Source organism: Ambystoma mexicanum, chromosome 8 (assembly GCF_040938575.1).
Source record: "Ambystoma mexicanum isolate Mex_15411 chromosome 8, UKY_AmexF1_1, whole genome shotgun sequence".
NCBI lineage: Eukaryota > Metazoa > Chordata > Amphibia > Caudata > Ambystomatidae > Ambystoma > Ambystoma mexicanum.
The window spans coordinates 1,261,609,461-1,261,627,845 of NC_090929.1; the positions used below are offsets into that span (position 1 = coordinate 1,261,609,461).

At 43.3% G+C, this 18,385-nt stretch overlaps 1 protein-coding gene across 2 annotated transcripts in view; it reads right to left on the bottom strand.

Annotated features, from left to right (window-relative positions):
- BTAF1 (B-TFIID TATA-box binding protein associated factor 1) overlaps positions 1-18,385 on the bottom strand; it is a 2,675,064-nt gene that overhangs the window by 2,069,516 nt on the left and 587,163 nt on the right. For both annotated transcript variants that reach the window (XM_069611378.1, XM_069611379.1), the window contains one exon: positions 15,369-15,458. In XM_069611378.1, the coding sequence (XP_069467479.1) occupies positions 15,369-15,458 (90 nt within the window). The remainder of the gene's footprint in view (positions 1-15,368; positions 15,459-18,385) is intronic.

The following is an 18,385-nucleotide window of genomic DNA, read 5'->3' on the forward strand; positions in this document are numbered from 1 at the left end:
ATACCCATCAGTGCGCTACCTGTGGCCACCCACCTATTCTCCTGCAACATACTGCTCTGCTTGCTGAATCCAACTGTTTGTTGGTCAAGGTAAGGCCATGTATCCTAGTCATATTTCGCAGATTTTTAAATTTCTATCTATTTGCGAGTTGAGCACACAATAGTGCTAGGTTCATTGGTCTCATTGCTATTGACTTGAGTTTCCATTGCTATGTTATCAATAGATCTATTTATTTTCATCTGTGTCTATTGTCATCGAATTGCACCCTTCGGGGGTCCAGTCTATAATGTAAGCATGTTTCCTTCTCGTGCAATACAGAACATCCAAGGGACGAGTCACATGTTCAGTTTTTAGTCACATCATTTATATATTTCTGCAACTTATGCAAATACTAAGCCGCACATAATGAACTGGTATAGTTCCTGCGACCAAAACAAACTTTGCATTGATCATTGTATGATTCATTTACTTTTGTATCAACTCTTTATTCTTGAAGATTGTATAATAATGTCGATATTTACTTTTCAGATTTATCAACAATGCCTGCCTGTTCGATTAGCGGTTGCCCTTCGAAGACCCATGCGAAATCTGAAGGCACTACAATGCATGTATTCCCGAAAACTGTTGATCGAATAAGAGAATGGGTCAGACATTGCGGATATCCACTGGATGAGCTGGAAAGTAGAGTCCAACAAGTCTTACAGGACAAGAGGGGTGATCGATACCGCATCTGCAGCCGGCACTTTTCCTTGGACATGTACACAAGATCTTGGGTAACAAAGAAGAATAAACGGCGAACGACACGGAAATTGCTCGAAAACGCTATTCCCACTCTATTCGTCCACATTCCGCCACCGGTGAGTTAAGTGTCTGGATTTAGCTTTAGGCCTTGCGGTAGTGTGTAGGTATCCGAACGGATTAATTGATATTGTAGGTGTTCTATCCCTTGTAATAATTTCGATATTGATACGAGTGTATAGATTTTTGAATAAGGACATTTACCAATATATTCTTTTTCTATTTCATAACCCACAAACGCAATGTATATATATATATATATGGGAACAGGGAGCTGTGCTGTATTGAGCATTTTACAAGTATTCTGTCGCCTTACATGGCTATTTTTAAATATTGGCATTTCATTATCAATCATTAATTTACCTTTACAACTTCTTGACTATCCCTTGAATCTGAAGCAAGAACATTCTACATCCTTGACGTGGTCGCAGTTATCAACCACTTCTAGCGCGTATCAGGTAATCTTACTAGGCTAATTCGCTACAGACCTGTTTTATGCATGTCAAGTAATATTTTTATTTTATTGTGTAATCATTTTACCAAATGTTTGGTTACTGCTTTCCAATTGATATACACCTTAGTTATCGTCCACTGGTGTTTGTTTTCAGTTATAATTAGTGTTATCCATACTAATGCAAGTACTGTCTTTCAGGGAGATGCTGAAGCGTCCGCCACATCTACAACATTTCTAGATGTCCTTCAACAGCAGGAGGTATGGATACTGACAGCTCCATCGAGCGCCATCATCAGAGCTGGACTTCTTGTTTAATTGTTCTACACAATGTTTCATTCGTGGTTAGCCGTTGATATGTACCTGTGCTGTCGACCACAGGTGTGTGTTATGTTTTCACTATTGTAATCCTCACTAATGCAAGTACTATGTTTCAGGCAGATGAAGCGTCAACCCCTGCACTTGATGCAGAGCCTGACATTCAAGTAATTCCAGGAGAAGTGGAAGCGGGACCATGCGTATACGAATCGGCGCAACAGCTTTCGGAATTGCGCACTACATTTGCAACATCCATAGATCTTCAGCAGCACGAGGTATGGATAATGACAGCTGCATCATGCGTGATCATATAACGTGATTCCATTTGCTATACTTTCTTCCCTATTAACGCAAGTGCTGTGTTTCAGGGAGACGACAAAACTTCCACTACAATCACAACATCCAATTTAGATGAAGCAGATGTAAATAAATCGGAGAAATAAATCAATGAAATGTGATCATATTTGGATTTTCCTTGATTCTTTTGGACAATGCATCATTTGTGGTTATCTCTTTATATGTACCTGTGCCGTCGACCCCAAGTGTGTGTTGTGTTTCCAATATTGAAAAGCATACTAATGCAAGTACTGTGTTTCAGGGAGATGCGGATGCCTCCTCTCCAATACAACCATTCATGGCAGTCCATGCAGAGCCAGAGGTATGGATACTGACAGTTCCATCGAAATAGATCATCACTGGTCAAATACTTGTCGTTTGATTGTTGCACACGTTTAAATCGTGTTTGGCTATTGAGATGTACCTGTGTGTTCGTCCTCACGTGTGTTTTATGCTAACAATATTTTGATATAGTAAAGAAAGTACTATGTTTCAGGGAGACGATGGAGCCTCATTCCGTGCTGTCTATGCGGATACAGAAAAAATAGTCGTTGCAGCGCAAGAGGAAGGGAGGACATGCGGAAACGAATCGGAGCTACAGCGTGCAGATGTTGAAGGTCCAGTCAAAAAAGTTGCAAAGAAAAAAAACAAAAAAGGTTACAAACAGTTCATAACTTTAAAAAAATGTTTGTGCTGGGGACTATTTTATGTTATTTTCCAGTCAATTCTACTACACTCCATCTTGTGTTTAAACTGAACATCCCTTTTCCAATCTCTCCTCCAGTTACCCATGGGTGTCAGAACTATACAGACAGTGAAGCGAATGAGAGATGTGGCTTGCCAGACCGTGTACACTATGGAGGAACTATTAATTGAGGCGAGGCATGTTCAGGCTCGAGATGCTCATGTCCAGTGGCCAGAACATGAATTAACTGGAGACTATAGCAAAGTTGCATTGGACCATAGCTACAGTGCGACCGCACCACCACAAGAAGATGTTATTGAATGTATTGAAGATAGCTCTGAAGTAGTTGCAGATCAATTTACACAATCTACATCCGCCAAAAAACTTGCCACCAAAAAACCTGTCGACATTGTTGTGTTCTCCCATCAATGTTGAAGTAATAGATGTCGAAATGACAGAATGAACCAGCCGCAGCATCCATAGACGCATCAGAACTTGATATCAGCGATATTACTTTCCAATGTGTTGAAATCTCCACAACGTCACAGGCCGAAACAACGTTGACGCAGGATGACAGTCTAATGAAAGAGCAAATACATTGTATTCGACAGTTGTTTGATGGAAATTATAAGTATGCTGAAATGTATGCATTCCATTAGAGGGAAAGTGTGTGGGAAGCCATTGATTAATGTGACTCGTCAAATAAAGGCAGCAACGTCAAAATAAATGCCGCCTGTAGATTAAATCATAGGTTCTCATGGTCTGCACAACCGATGCTGGGGAAACTGGCAGCAGGCAATCTACTGTGTGCAGCTGCATCACTTTTTACTGGCTCCAGTTTTAGAAAGTTAGAGGCTTTCTTTCAGTTTGTGGGACTCCATTTCATTTCTAAAGCGCTGTACTACATATACCAACGTGATTATCTGTTTCCGGCCATTAGTGATGCTTGGAAAATTGAACAATTGTCTCTAGCAAGTAAATTCGAAGGCAAACTATTCAGGCTAGCCGGCGATGGACAGTGCGACAGCCCTGGATTTTCTGCCAAGTACTGCACCTACCACTTTCAGGACATGGATAGTAAGAAAATTGTGTTACCTGCACGACCACCGAACTCACAATGTACATCGTCAGTGGCCATGGAGAAACTAGGATTTATAAAATCAGTGGCATATCTACAATCAAGGGGAATGCACATCGACCTCATAGCCACGGATAGACACATTTCAATTGTCAAGACAAAGAGCAGTTCCCACATATTAAACATAAATTTGACGTATGGCACCTTTCTAAATCAATCAATAAGAAAATCTCGGCTGCAGGGGAAAAAAAAGGTTTTGAAAGTATTTTGCAGTGGTCACATTCTATCACCAACCATCTTTGGTGGAGCTCAAAAACGTGAGGGGTCAGTGGAAATACTACTTGAAAAAATGGCGGTCACTGATGCACCACTGTACCAACGTTCACCGCTGGACAGCAAATGAACATTTCCAATGTGAACATGGCCCTTTGTCCCCAGAGGAGGTTCGGAAGAAGAAGTGGTTGATTCCCTCTTCACCGACAGACAAACCCATTGAGAAGATTGTTTGACAAAACTATCAAGAGATTTGAGAGGACTGACAGAATTCTGTCACACAGGAGATTTGGAGGTGTTCCACAATATGTGCCTTAAGTACAGGCCAAAGCGCTTGCATTTTAGCTTTTGGGGCATGAAACATCGCACTCTACTAGTGGTCTTGGCCCATAACAGCAATGTCGGACGTGAACAATCTAGGACTAGGGGTAAAGTAAGGATGCCTCGCTACACTAAGGTGTTTTCAAAACGAAGTAAGCAATGGGTGATCAAACCAGTCTATGATGAAATGCAGTTCGACTTTGTGAAAGGCCTTATTGTTGCTGTGTTAGAGAAGCACAGATATGGAATTTTGGATGTTTCTGTGCAGAGCAGTGATCCATTGCCACCGAACATTGCGACTGTGCCATGCCCACCCGAAGCACAGCTGATTGTGAAGTACAAATCCCGGTTTAAATAATTGCAATACGATTGTCTTTTTGTAAATAAAAGTTATTGTACAGTGTACCTGCAAACCTAACCCCTACCTTCACCATCATTGGTGGCGAGCAAGCTGGGTGTCATCTGTGAATTCTCTCTATTCACCTCACATGTGTATGTATATATTTTTCTCATGTCTCATCTCATGTAAATGCTGCACACTGTTAACGGAGGGGAGGCTTGCATATTGCAAATAATAAAACAAACAATAAATCTCATTTTTAACTCAACTCATGTGGTACTTCATACTTTCCCTGACCTTCTGCAAAAAATTAAATGTCTCAATTTGGGCTGCAAAGCTTGCAGACAACGGGGACAAAATTGGGGCACTTAGAACGCGCCAGCCAAGCGGGCCGTGGCATTTGGGAGAGAAGCCAGTTCGCATCTGCACATTGAGGCGCACTACATATACGGATTCTAAACTTCAAGTTCTCAGACGCCTATACTACGTGATGTTGCAAATAAAGAATGCGAAGGACAGCGCCCAGATGAGGCCCACAAGTCGCACTGGAAGTAGAAGGGTCTATTGTTTTTTGACCTTGAGACAGGGACCATGCCGAAATAACTACTTTTGAAGGGAGTGCGCAATAACGTAAGACGATAAGGCAGAAAATTCAGAAACTAGACCGAGTTTCATTTTAGTTCAGTATACGAAAAATCGTTGTCAAGAGCACGGTCCGTTTTACAGACTGCATTACGAAGAGAGACAATGGAAATTTCAAATATAATGTAAGTAAATCTTTACACGCTTTTATACCGGAATGAAGATTTAATGAATGGATGCATGAATAAATGAATGAATGTAGAGCTAGGAAAAGCAAGTAAAACGTGTTCGTAGTGGGCACATGGGCATGCAGGTCCACTGGTCTCACCGATCTCGGTCCTTGGCCCAGCCACTTTTCCCTGCACTGCCTACCTGCACTACAGCACTGTCTGTATCCTTCAGCCCCTTCTCCCGGCATTTACCTTGCACTTTCCACCAGCTGGCCCCATTATTTAATTTGTATTCAACTAACCATGTACAGCCTTTCCCCATGCGCGATCAGAACGACACCTGGCCTAGTAGGATTGTTGTCTGTCTGCCCTTATTCCCCACCTGCCTCATCACACCTAGAAACACTCGAGTATAGGCACGTTAAAAATGCCATATCATTCCTCACGCATGTAGACTGTCGTTTATCATTGTGTGTTGGCCTCGATTTACCTCGTTACTTTTCGCATTGATTTTAGAGACGAACATACTCCATTGAACTATCCTTGCAAGCAAATAGTTTCTGATCGGCTGTAATAAATAAAATGAGTAATATTAATGAAGTTCGGCTAGCGAGACTAATTATAATTTTTTTGTTTTCATAACAGGTATTTGATCCCATTCTGCCACTGCCATCTGTTTGAGACACCGGCGAATGGATTCTTCAGCAGACACCTGCAGCTTTGTGTCAACAACTGGAGCACGATCACCATATTATGGGACGATCGCCAAGGGCCCACATGCCCTTACGCTGTACTAGTGGCTAGAAGCAACATAACCTTTAGGCTGGACTAGTGCCTAGTTGATGGAACAGCCTTGCGGTTCACCGTGCTTCCAAAGTGATTCTTTTTAGGAAAATGAACACCCTGTGTACCATAAAGGAAAAGCGCGTGACTCAAGATGAAACGGAACAGTTATTGCGGATACAGATAAAAGAAAATAAATGGCTTTCGGAGTTCATATGGCAATTGCTGAATATTCTCTAAACATTTAATGTCAAATAAATGTACTTTACCAAATGTACCATGTTGCTGTTTCATTTTAAAGTACAGTTTCATATTCCGAATTGTGGCGCGCTGTGTTGTGAGTTGGTCTGTGTTGGTTTCCGGGTTCTGTGTGGAGTCGCGCAGACGACGACTGGGCGCGTTTGCCTACGCAACACAGTAACGTCACGGAGAGAGGCGGGGAATATGAATGTTTTGATAATGTCAGGCTCAGGGGCGGGGGAATTGATTTAGTGCCGCAAAAGCAGGTCAGCCAGGGCGATGGGGGAAAAGATAGGATTATCAGAAAATGGCGGCTCCCTGGTGCTCGTTTTCGCGTGCGTTTAATGGATGAAAACTCGGGTAAGGTCCATAGGAAAGTTTTTTAAAATCGAGCCACTTCGGCTTTAAAACAACATGGCCGACCCGTAGGGACAATAAAAAAATTTACTAGACCATGCCTTTAATGGGCAGTCATTTTGTGGAGGAGACTGCCCCTCTTGAGGCCAGACTTAACAGGTGCTCTACTTCTGTGAGGTTATTGCAGGCCTGCATAACCGCCTGCGCCCTGTGGGTAATTGCTTTGCTAACTGGAAGCACCTTGCGGGAAGGTTGAATGGCCTGCGGGATCATTATAAGGCTGGGCCCCGAAAGGACTGCCTGCTGGCAAAAGACACTTTGTTGCAATGTTTGCCTGTCATTTGACCCACACTTTTTATAGTGTTGTGCTCTTTCTTTGCCTTCTCTAGAGTTTGGCCTACTGCTGCTCCAAACAAACAATTATCTTCTACAAGTTTGTCAAGTAGATTTGCTTGCATTTCAGGTTGGAACCCCGACTCTCTAAGCCAGGCGTGTCTTAATTATGCGTGCACCAGCTTTTAGTCTTCCACAGAGTTCTGCTGCATCCAAAGTGTTTTTGATGACAGCGTTGGTAGAGTTCTTGCCTTCTGTTATTTTATTCATGGCTGGTTTTAGGATTTGAACAACTTGGTCAGTGAGACGTTCAATTTCGTCCCATTGATCAAGACTATGGGGGTCATTACGAGTTTGGAGGTAGCCATGCCGCTATTTGCGGCATGGCTGCCTCCAAACTGGGGTCTGGGTTCCTTGAATGAGGAATTACTGGCCCATTCCAACCTTGGAGGACCTGGTAATTCTTCATTCACTTTACCCATCCCCATTTGAGCCCCCATAGGGCTCAATGGGAATGGAAGGGAGCTAACGGGCCCGTTATTAGCTCCCTTGTCCTTTAGCGGCTCCCACTAAGGGCACCTGTAAAACCAGCCGCCCTTAGCGGGACCCGCTAAAGAACCTCGTAATGCGGCGGTAAGTGGTTAACGGCACCAGCACCCTTACCGGCGCCGTTAACCCCTTACCGCCAGCCTCGGAATGAGGCCCTATATCTTGCAATAAGGGCAATAGCATTTGCAATCTTGACCTCATGCGCTGCAGATGTAGCTATTTTCCTAGCGAACACAGATTTTCTTTCATTCTTTATAAGGCAGTACTCACTAGTTGATAAAGGTGCACCGTCCGTTTTATGGGTTGTGATGGCTACAAGAGAATCTTCTTTAAGGTGTCCCCTTAAGCATAGTGGTTCGCTAGGGACTGCTTTGTTCTTTTCTGTCTCCGAAGAGTAGATGGCACCCCTTTTCTGCATAGCAAAAAGAATCATTTTCCCCTCCACAGACATCAAAATGGCTGTACCCTTTCCTTCTATGGGCGTTAAACTAGTTGTAGGTATTTTAGACACCAAAGTGTCCTTCAAAATGCGTTTCTCCCCCCCCTTAACTTCCAATATCTTGTGCATCGATTTAAGACTTTTGCGGCGAATGTTCCAACATACTATGTTTAGGTATGTCTGTGCTCTGTTCGGTCGACTGTCTTGAGGCAATAACAGTGTGTTCATTGGTTTTCGAGTCGAAACTGAGTTTTCAGACGAATGCTTGTCTGATTTATGTTTGGGCTTACTTTTGTCATGTGCAGCTTTGTGGACGTCAGCAGTTGTCTCCCCAGCACAACCAGACGTCCGCACTACAGATCTGGTGGCTGGCTGCAAAGAAACGTTCAATGTTTCCTCTATATCCGGCTCTTCAGCATCGCTCTTTATATTGATGCCAGCTTCATCATCCTCAAAATCTTACACTGTAGCTTTAAAATTCCCAGACTTCTTTTCCGCCTGCATTGCTTAAGCTGTCTAACATTTTGTTCCAAGCGCTTTTAAAGTTTTCGGTTTAAAAAGCATGCAAACTCTGCACCAAGAGTCGCTGTGATCCCTTGGAAATGGTTATGGCACACCCAGTGCGTGTCCTTGGAAGGAAATCTGGTGTTGCATGATGGGCAACATTTAAAAGGAGTTCTCCTATGGGAGCCTGAAAACGGGAAAGCGATCTATAAGAAATGTAGGTTAAATAAATGGGGTTAAAGGCATTATCTAAACAAAAAAATGTGAAGTGTGCGTCTTGGCTCAACCCCACTGTCCATACTGCATCGCCTTTTGGTGTGATTCGCATTTCGGTGAGATCTCAGTGACCAATGCCTCCGCTGCTATAGCAATGCCTGTTAAGCAGAAACCTGTGCAGTTCCCTCTGGGACCACTGCAGAAGATTTAAGACTACAGGTGTTTGGCAGTAAACCCACTTGGTAGCAGTCTGTGCCACACAGATTCACTTGGTAGCTGTGGCTGAGCAGTCAGACCTCTCTCAAGAAAAGTTAGGCAGTATGTTGGAGTATACAAGATAGGGCAATTTACACCGTAGAACAAGCAGACACGGAACAGAGCTTGGGTGTAAAGATATATAATTATTTATTTTAAGGACACATCTATGAAAACACACTGGCACTAATACGGCAAACAACTTCAATTACTATAAGTATATATCAATCCCATACAATATTTCGACAAGTCTAGGTTCAACGGCACCACTTATTTGCAGACAAAGGCGAATGCTTTAACCTAGATGGCACTCTAATATTCGTTATAACGGGAGAGAACAGGCAGGGTATGAAACCAACTCGGTACCAACACTTTTACGAAGCAAATGCAAGGCCCGTAAGGCAGGGTCTACTGTGGATCACAAAGTTCAGAGGCCAGGCCCACTCGGAGAGAGGCAAGGCGATATGTCCCAAAAAGTATCTCAGTGGAAATGCACTTCGAGTCGTAGCAAATTGTCACAGAAAGGTTGGACCAGTTTAGAACAAAAAGTTAAGGTCTGGAGGCGACCCAATGGCGAGGCGAGGATTAAGACACCTCACGCTAACCGTCACAAGGGAAGCCAGGCGGACACAGTACCTTGTAAGTGAAGAGGCAGCTCCGGCGGGGGCAGTTGTTCCTGGTGGTGGATGCAAGTCAGGGCTTTGCCAAGAGATGAGATCATCTCAAAGGAAAGTTGAAGATCGTTGCACCACCAGGGAAGAGACCAGCCGCGGAGTGCTCCGTCACAAGGCACCACCTTTTGGTCGCGGTGCAGTGGTCAGTGGCTATACGGTTCCTGGGGTGCTCAGCACGGGCAATTTGACCACTAGACGACCTGGAAGCGAAGAAAAAGCAAAGGACTGGTTGTTCCCACCAGTCAGGGGAAGAAGACTCTCCAGCAGGGAGATCTCCTCTGTTGTTGGGAAGTGGTGAGTCGGTTCAGCAGGGCTCCACCGGAGGTGTTGTTGTTGCAGGTCGGCTCAGCTTTACCCTCGTCTGATTCTTAGGTCCTGTGGCGACTTCTGAAGATCCAGTCCCAAAAGCCCTGCTTTTATGCAGAAAACCCCCATTCATTCAGCCTAGCTGTCAATCAAACATGCTAAGTGGTGAGCGGGGCGGCTCAGCAATCGGGCCAATCACACAAGAGTGCGACTTGAGTTGGCAAGGCAACTCAGTCCAGGGTGCCTAAACCCCCTCCCACACCCTCTGTGGTACCCAGACAGAGTGGCACAACTCTGGAGGGCTTCTGTGCAGAAGCCCGCCAAAAGTGGAACAAAGGGCTCAACCTTTGGTTTCCGAGTTAGAGGCGAACACATACGCCATTTTAAAAACCGAGTTCTGGCAGAAAATACCAACCAGTAGATTTATTTAAGACAAATAAACCGGCGGTATGTTAGAGACTAACGGGAAAAAGTATTAGCCTCCAACAATGGGAAGAATCCCATAGGAATATATTCGGGGTCGAATATACAAAGTAGTTTCCACTGCCACCAGCCAAAACTCGACGAGGGGGGACGAGACAGTGCCCCCTCGAACAACAGACCCAGGGGTAATCGAATTACCCCTACTAGTACGTCCACAATAGGATGGTTTGTACTAGTTCTGTTAATAATTTGGGACTAGTAAAGCCAATGGTGACTTTACATGCCCTGGGAGACAGTAGTCAGTCCCAGGGTATGGAGTCTATGGTGGGGATCCTCTAGGACACCCCAGTGTTACGGCACGTAGGGTGCGGTGTAATACACATAGTAAAACGAGACCCTATGGAGTAAAAGACCCCATTGCCCATAGAAAACATTGACATTCACAGGAATTAACCACATTCATGTCCAAGAGTGGGAGAAAAGAGTCTCACTCTTGGCAGGATGGGAAAAAAAAACTCCAGAAATCCAGCAGAGCTGCTGGGGGACTCCCTAGGTTAGGAAATTCAGCCTAAACAGACATTGACGCGTGAAGGATCTTGGGTACACGCACAAATAGGACAGGGATAGTGATTAATGTATGACCCTGTATTATTTTTCGGATTCGAAAAATAAGTAACACTACAAACCAACCACTATATGGCAGCCTAAGCAAAGCATGGGTACCTACATAGATTCACAAGCCCCAGAAATGCATATAAACACACTTTCACCTTGATGCGCTCTGCTGAATGCCAACGCTTCCCTTTTGAAGACAGTTGGAAATACGTCAAGACACTGCAAGTATAGTAAAGCAAGTGAAGAAACCAGACCAGTTCAGTAATTACAACTTTGAGAAATAGGTTGAGAAGTAAACCAAGAAATTGAATAATCTCTCTAGCCACATCAGAGAAGAACCTTCATTGTCACAATTCGGTGCTAAAATAAAGAGCTGGTTCCACGAGCAAGACACTAACCAGGCTTCTCAGCCTAACCAACCAAACTACCTTCTGCCAAGTAAAAACTGGTCCGCCACATGGACTACCTATTCAAATTATACCTATCCTAGGTAGACCCATGACACTTTGACCACTTACCTACACTTATGTAGACCTATAATGTAATACTGTAAAGATTATTAACAATGTATCTTGTTTAGTCTTCATAGAAGGATTGTATGTATACGTTTGCCTATGTAAAGTGCTTTATTGTAATGTCCTGTATATCCCAATCTGTGTAACTTGTAAGAATTGCGCCCAGCTGCCCCCAGCTTGGTTGCACTCTATATATAAATACAAAATACAAATAAACACACATTCTTAGAATTAGTATTCCAACCGTAAAAAGTAATTCCTAGCTAGAAATGAAGGGGTCCTAGTGCCCTTAAAGTCACACGTCTCAAAAGTATTTTCAGAAGGCTTGCATTTTTATAGGAAGTTTAACAGGTTTTGGCCTGAGCCAACAATTAGTTGCATTTGAAAGTTCTGTAAAACAAAGAAAAGTGTTAAAAATCCTCTCCCAATCCAACTACCTTAGAGGAGACCCAGGGGAGGATACCAAGCCAGAACACCACCGCTCCAGGCTAGGGAGAGCTAGGCTAGGACTTTATGCCCATAGAACCCTATGGAGTTGGTGTGGGGACAGGCATGTTTATTCAACCCCCTCAATCCCCTGATCCACCGAGGGACCACAGTAGAAGCTGATGAAATTGCTAGGATATCTGGATTTGTGCCTTGGTTCTGTTGGAGGAAGCCCTGCAGTCGGGCACAGACGTCACGTCTGGCTTCAGGCTTTTGGGTCCAGCTAGTTTACGGTTCCATGCTCAGATGGACTGGGTTCTGGATTCTGGACAGCTAGACAGTGACTTCGGGTCCACCACTCTAGCGACCAACTCAGTCGACTTCCAGGAAACTATGCAGGCAGTGAACAGAAAGTCGTTGAAGAAAATAGCGGGAGGTGACCCTTGTGACAAGAAACTCACCCTGCAAAGCCCTTCTTAGAGTTGGAGAGTTGCAACTTCAGGGAAATGCTTCTATTCTATAAGATGAGGATCTGCATAGTCCCAAGGCCGAATTCAGGACGGCAACACTATGTAACGTAGTAGCCCAGGATGACATCTGGCTAGCCCAAATGAGGTTTCCAGGGGCTGGATCTTCAAGACAAGGTTGGGGATTGGTTGTTCCCAACAGTCCAAGGGTCTAAGCAGCGATTAAGGTCTTCATGAGATCTTCTGCCGGGCACAGGAACGCAGGGCTGCTGGCAATCTTCCAACAAGAAGCTTTGGGTCTTCAGCAGGCTGCTCTCCTGCGTGGGGCTTCTTGGCTCCAACGATTATCTAAAGTGTTGCCAGAGGTGTCATTGTATCCAAGATTCGGCTGGCGTTGCCCAGAGCTCACCAATAGCAAGGATCTGTTCTATTCAACTGGCAGGGGCTGTCCAATCCTGGACAGCCTCTGGCCACTGCATCTTCCCAGCAACATACATGTCTGGTCAAGAGGTGGACTAGGTCAAGACAGACTACACACACACACAAATTTTGTCCACAAAAGCTGAAGCTTTCCGTGAGAAAGGGCTCGCCATATATGGAGAATCCAGACACTGCAAGAAGGTGGTCAATGGACAAGATGACCAAAGGACAGGCAAAAAGTTCATGATACAGACATTTAAGAGTATGGTACTCCATTTGGCATGAAGCAGTAAAATGCTCGAGTCCATGAAAAAGAAAACCCTATTGAAGCGACCAAGCTATCGCTACAATGCTGGGACAAAGCTCGGTGCTGGAAACACATTTGCCATGCTATGGGCCCCCTCACCCCACTATCACAATCTGGATTTCTCACCAGCAACCCAGCTGAAATTTTGGGAAGGATGGACGGGTGCAGCATCTCTGACCCTGAAGGACATGTACAGAGATGGATCCCCTTGCTCTTCACGGACTGCCAGCAGAAATTTGGAATATGCGAACAAGAGCAATATAAATATTTACAAATTAGACACTGGATCACAGACCCAGCAGTGAAAAAAGCGGGTACGAGGCCACCGACAAGTCTGGAGTTAACCATGCAGGAGGGCCTCACAGCAAAAGGGGTGGCCAGGCTCTACAGACTATCTAATGCACAAGCAGAGGACAATCTCCCGTACAAAACTAACTGGGAAAGGGACGTGTGGGAACCTATAACAGAAGAGGAGTGGCATCAAGTTTGGGCTAGAGCACATGGCTCATCCAAGTACACCACGATTAAAGAATCAGCATACAAACTGCTTTAGGTGGTACATGTCCCCCCCATCGTATACATAAAATTACTAAGAACTACCCCCCCCCACCTGCTGGCGGAACTGTGGGGAGAGGGGAGACCTGTACCACATGTGGTGGACATGCCCTAAAGCAGTGGCATATTGGAAGGAAATCCTCTGACACAAGACATTGTGGGGGTGGAACTCCAGATGTCCCCAAATTCAATCCTGTTGGGAACAGCTGTGGAGGGCGCATATGCAATGCCAGGGCCCAGAGCCGCCCTAATCACTCACCTACTATCAGCAGCAAGAATGACCCTGACTCAGCAATGGAAGTGTGAGTTGGGCCGTCATCGGCCTGGTGGTGGGTCAAGATCTGGGGAGTGATGGCGATGGAAGAGGTATGCGCCCTCCGCACAGGAAAGTTCTTAAAGTTCCTGGAAATCTGAACCCATTCCATGAGCTGGTGAAAGGCAGAGGCTCAATTCTTCAAGCCACACCTGTTCAAAAACATGCACGTCATCTGAGGAGCAAACCATGATTAAAACCCGACACACCCAAATGCGGATGAACTCTAACGACAGAACTCTGGACCGTCAAAGTTGGAGTACAAGGGTGGGGGTGAAAGGAGTGGGATGGGGTGGAGGGTAAGGTGAGTGAACATTAAAAACTATCGGAGGCACAGACGCCTCCACCGAACTGATCAATAGAGATGTAAATTGGTTCTTATGAAAGGTGTTTGGCTGGGGGAAACAGTGATATATGTTGTAAGGGTATCGGTCTTCCACTTATAAATAAAATAGTTTAAAAAAACAAAAACCCAGAAAAAGTATCGGCTGTCACCAGCCCATGTTACGTTATAAAATTTGTAGCGTGCATGTTCACCCTAGGGCATCTTGGCGCGAGGGAAATCACGAATCAGGCAAACCGAGCTAAAGTGATAGGTTTTTAGAAGACGTCGAAAAAAAGAAGAGGATTCTCCACATCTCTCGAGGCAAGAGGAAGATCGTACCATAGTTTGCCAACGGAGACAGAACAAGCCCATCCACCCATTCGCAATAGGCAAGTAACCACAAAAGGTTCTAAATCAATGTTACAAATGTCCATACCACACTTCACCGAGGGTGATGCATGCCGGAAAAATATGGAGGACAGTTCTCGTTCACCGATAGCCAAAGCAACTGATCAGTGCTCCCAATACATTGCAGCTAAGCGAGGTGAGTGGATCGAAAAGGCTTAAATCCGCTCCAAAAGTCCAGACCCGGGCAAAACAATAGGAATAAAGGGAGTCCTTAATGTTTTATGGAGGCCAAGCAGCAAAAAGTACAATCTTTTCTAGTATCATTAAACATACTGCAATTGTGCCAAAACATAAAAGTGATAACGCACACAAGGGCCCTAGCTTTTTATTTTTACTATGGGCCTTCATAAGGGTGCTATGCCAATGAGGGGAGGCATGCTAGGTCTTATGGTTAAAGGTCTTCATTAAATGTCTTGTGGTCTTTTAATCTTGAATCGTGCATTAATTAGTTTTAATGTTCAGTTGTATGTGTGAAAAGGTTGTATGAAAACTGTATTGGAAACTATACATGAAAAATAAACGCTTGTTTGCTTTCAGGATGCTTGCTGGTCATCATGCATTACTTAAATTGAGATTTTCATGGTACCTCTTCAAAAGTGCTTCCTGCTATTTTGCCTCCACTTTTGCCTTGAGCTTTCAGAATTTCCCTGAGCCCTGTGCCCGCACCATGACGTACCTGAAACAAAGAAACCATGAACATCCTGCGACTTTAACACAACAAAAGGCAATGTTTGGCTATCAAACGGAAAGGAAAATAACCATCTTGAAAACATTGCAAGTAGTGAAGTAATTACAACCAAAAATATTTGGCATGAATCTTGCTACAACATTCTCCATAGAAATGTATTTGTTCACTGTTACATTTACAAACTTTCATGCTTCTTTGAGAATTACCAATCCGTCAATACATTTCTGCATGCATCAGCTGAAAAATTCAGATGCGTTTACAATGTGGGTGCACTCAAGAGCAAACGCAGATGCACTCTCAAAATAAAAACGGCATTCCAATATACAGGGAATTACGACAAAGGATAAAACCAGTTACTTTGCTTAAACAGGTTTAGTTTAGCCTCACAGAACAAAATCTGCACCAGTCTGTAGGGCCATCAATAGAGTGCTTAACGCGTTCCAAAGTGTGCAATTGGTTCATACGAAATCGCATGTATATTGCTTGAATTTGTTCGTCTGGAAAACATTCAATATAAATCAGTCTGGGGAGCCTTTTATGTGAGTGGACTGCAAATTCCTGATATAAGTGATATGTGCCAATTTCTTCATGAGTTTCAACCCAGTCCATCTGGTATAATTTATTTTTGGCATATTCTGGTCTGGAGAGTAAATCCGCTCTAGTAATATTAATCAGTTTTAATGCGCTTTCCATTCTGTGCCTGAACATAACCGACTGAGGATGCTGCTTCTCAATTTTAGCAAATTCTAGGTAGATTGAATTCAGTGGCGGTTCTGACATTTTAGCATAGGTGTTTAATTGACGCCACAGGAATCGATCTGATAAGCTCGAAAGACCTAATTCTATGCAGATAAGAGTTTGGAACCGAATTTGCCAAGCCTAACATTTGTTTCCAAATATGTGCTTGGAGAGAATTTAAGATATCAATAACATGGAGGCATAATTACAGACCATATAACACAACTGCTTTAATTTTCAGCAAATAAAACCGGATAGCTGGATTTAGAGAGTATTTGCAATATTTTCTGAACACCATCTTTAATTGTGAAACCAAAGGTTGTATTTTTAACGAGAGATTCGTGCCAATGATTTTTTGAAAACACATTAGATACATCATAGCCCAAGCATCCGAGTATTGGCATCCTATCTAGTGGGACATCATTAATTGTCCGTGTGAAGGATACCGATTTTATTTCCACCAGTGAATAATAAGATCTTGGACTTGGCTAGGTTTGTCGGCAGGTTGAGAGCAGAGGCAAAGGTTGCAAACGCCTGCAATTTATTATGGAGACCAAATGGTGTTTTATCAAAAAGTAAAATGTCATTCGCAACCATTTGTATGATTGTCTCAGAGAAACCAAACTGATCTAGATTTGCCAACAAAAGATTGCGAGCCACACAATCAAAAGCCGAACACAAATCTAGCGAGGCTATATAAATGGAGCCAATCTAATTTTTCTTGATAGAGTATAACAAATGCGACCATGCGGTTGCATTTAAATACGTGCCCATGAATTTTCGAAACCATGTTTGATAGGGTTAAGATGTCATGTTCTTTTATGTGCTTTTCAAGTTCATATAAAACTACAATGATGAAAACCTTATAAGAGGAGTCCGTGAAGGCTATTGGTCTATAATTCACATGTTCTGAAGGGCTACCCTTCTTGTAAATGGGAACAATCACAGAGGTGTGCCATGACGGAGGAATGATGCTAGTATTAAAGATATTTTCAAATTTTAGTATAAAAATTCTAGGCCAAAATGGAGCGTCAGGTTTCAACGCACATGAAGGAATACCATCTGGACAAGATGCCCTTGAAATCAATTTCCCTATTGCCCAAATGACATCAGTGATTGTCCACATCATGCAAGGTAAACTGGACAATCTTTTCGTCTGAAATTTGTGACCTAGATGTTTTATGGGTAGTTTAAATATCTCAGTAATATACAATGGCCATACCTTGGCAGAGATATTGCTATGCATCTGCATTGGCTTCCTATCACCAGGAATACTGAACATATTCCAGATCGATTTAGAGTCCTGTTTACACAAAGCTCTCACAATCCTCTGGTTATCAGAAAGATACAATAAATAGCGATGATTTTTACAAGCATTTCTACATCTTTGTAATATTCATTTTTTGCTTGCAATATATTTGCAATAAGAAACCTTTAGACTTCCCAACTCTTAAATCTTTGTGTTGTTGCCTTTCAAGTATGGCAATGTCTTTATCAAAAGGTGTGTGGATGTTGACTAATTGTATGATGTGTGGACAAGTCGAGCCAATTATTGTTTTATAATGTAATTATTGTATCTTTCCACCCAGACGTAATCTTGTGGAGAATAGCAAACCTCTGGATCAAATGATTTAAGTGCTCCAAGTTGTTCACCAACTTCTGACAGATACTTATTCCAGTGAATTGAAATCTGGGGACGCTCAGTTTCCACCAAACACAATTCAGGCACTCTAAGTTCCTATATACCACATCTATCTCCATCGCAATTACACAATGATCACTAAATCCAATAGCTACAGATACAATTGGAATACAATAATGCAGCAAATTAGCCGAGATATAAAAAGTCATTTGAGAGCATCCTCTATGCCATGTGTATCGCAAAGTGTTTGGAATATGTTTATGGTCAACTTTAATCCAAAGTGCAAAATATTCCTTCCATCGTTGACTCAACAAAATAGCACGTTCAGTATTGGAGGAAACATGAGACCTCATTTCGCTTGCTTCAAATTTAAAATTAGCATTGAGATCTCCTCCCACCACAATTCTATAACTCATTTTCCAGTACAACATTCTCGAATATGGTATCTAAGATATCCATTATGGAATCTATGACAGAAAAGGAGTTTAAACTTGTAGCCCATCCATCTAATTGGAGCTTTTTAACTTTGCCACTC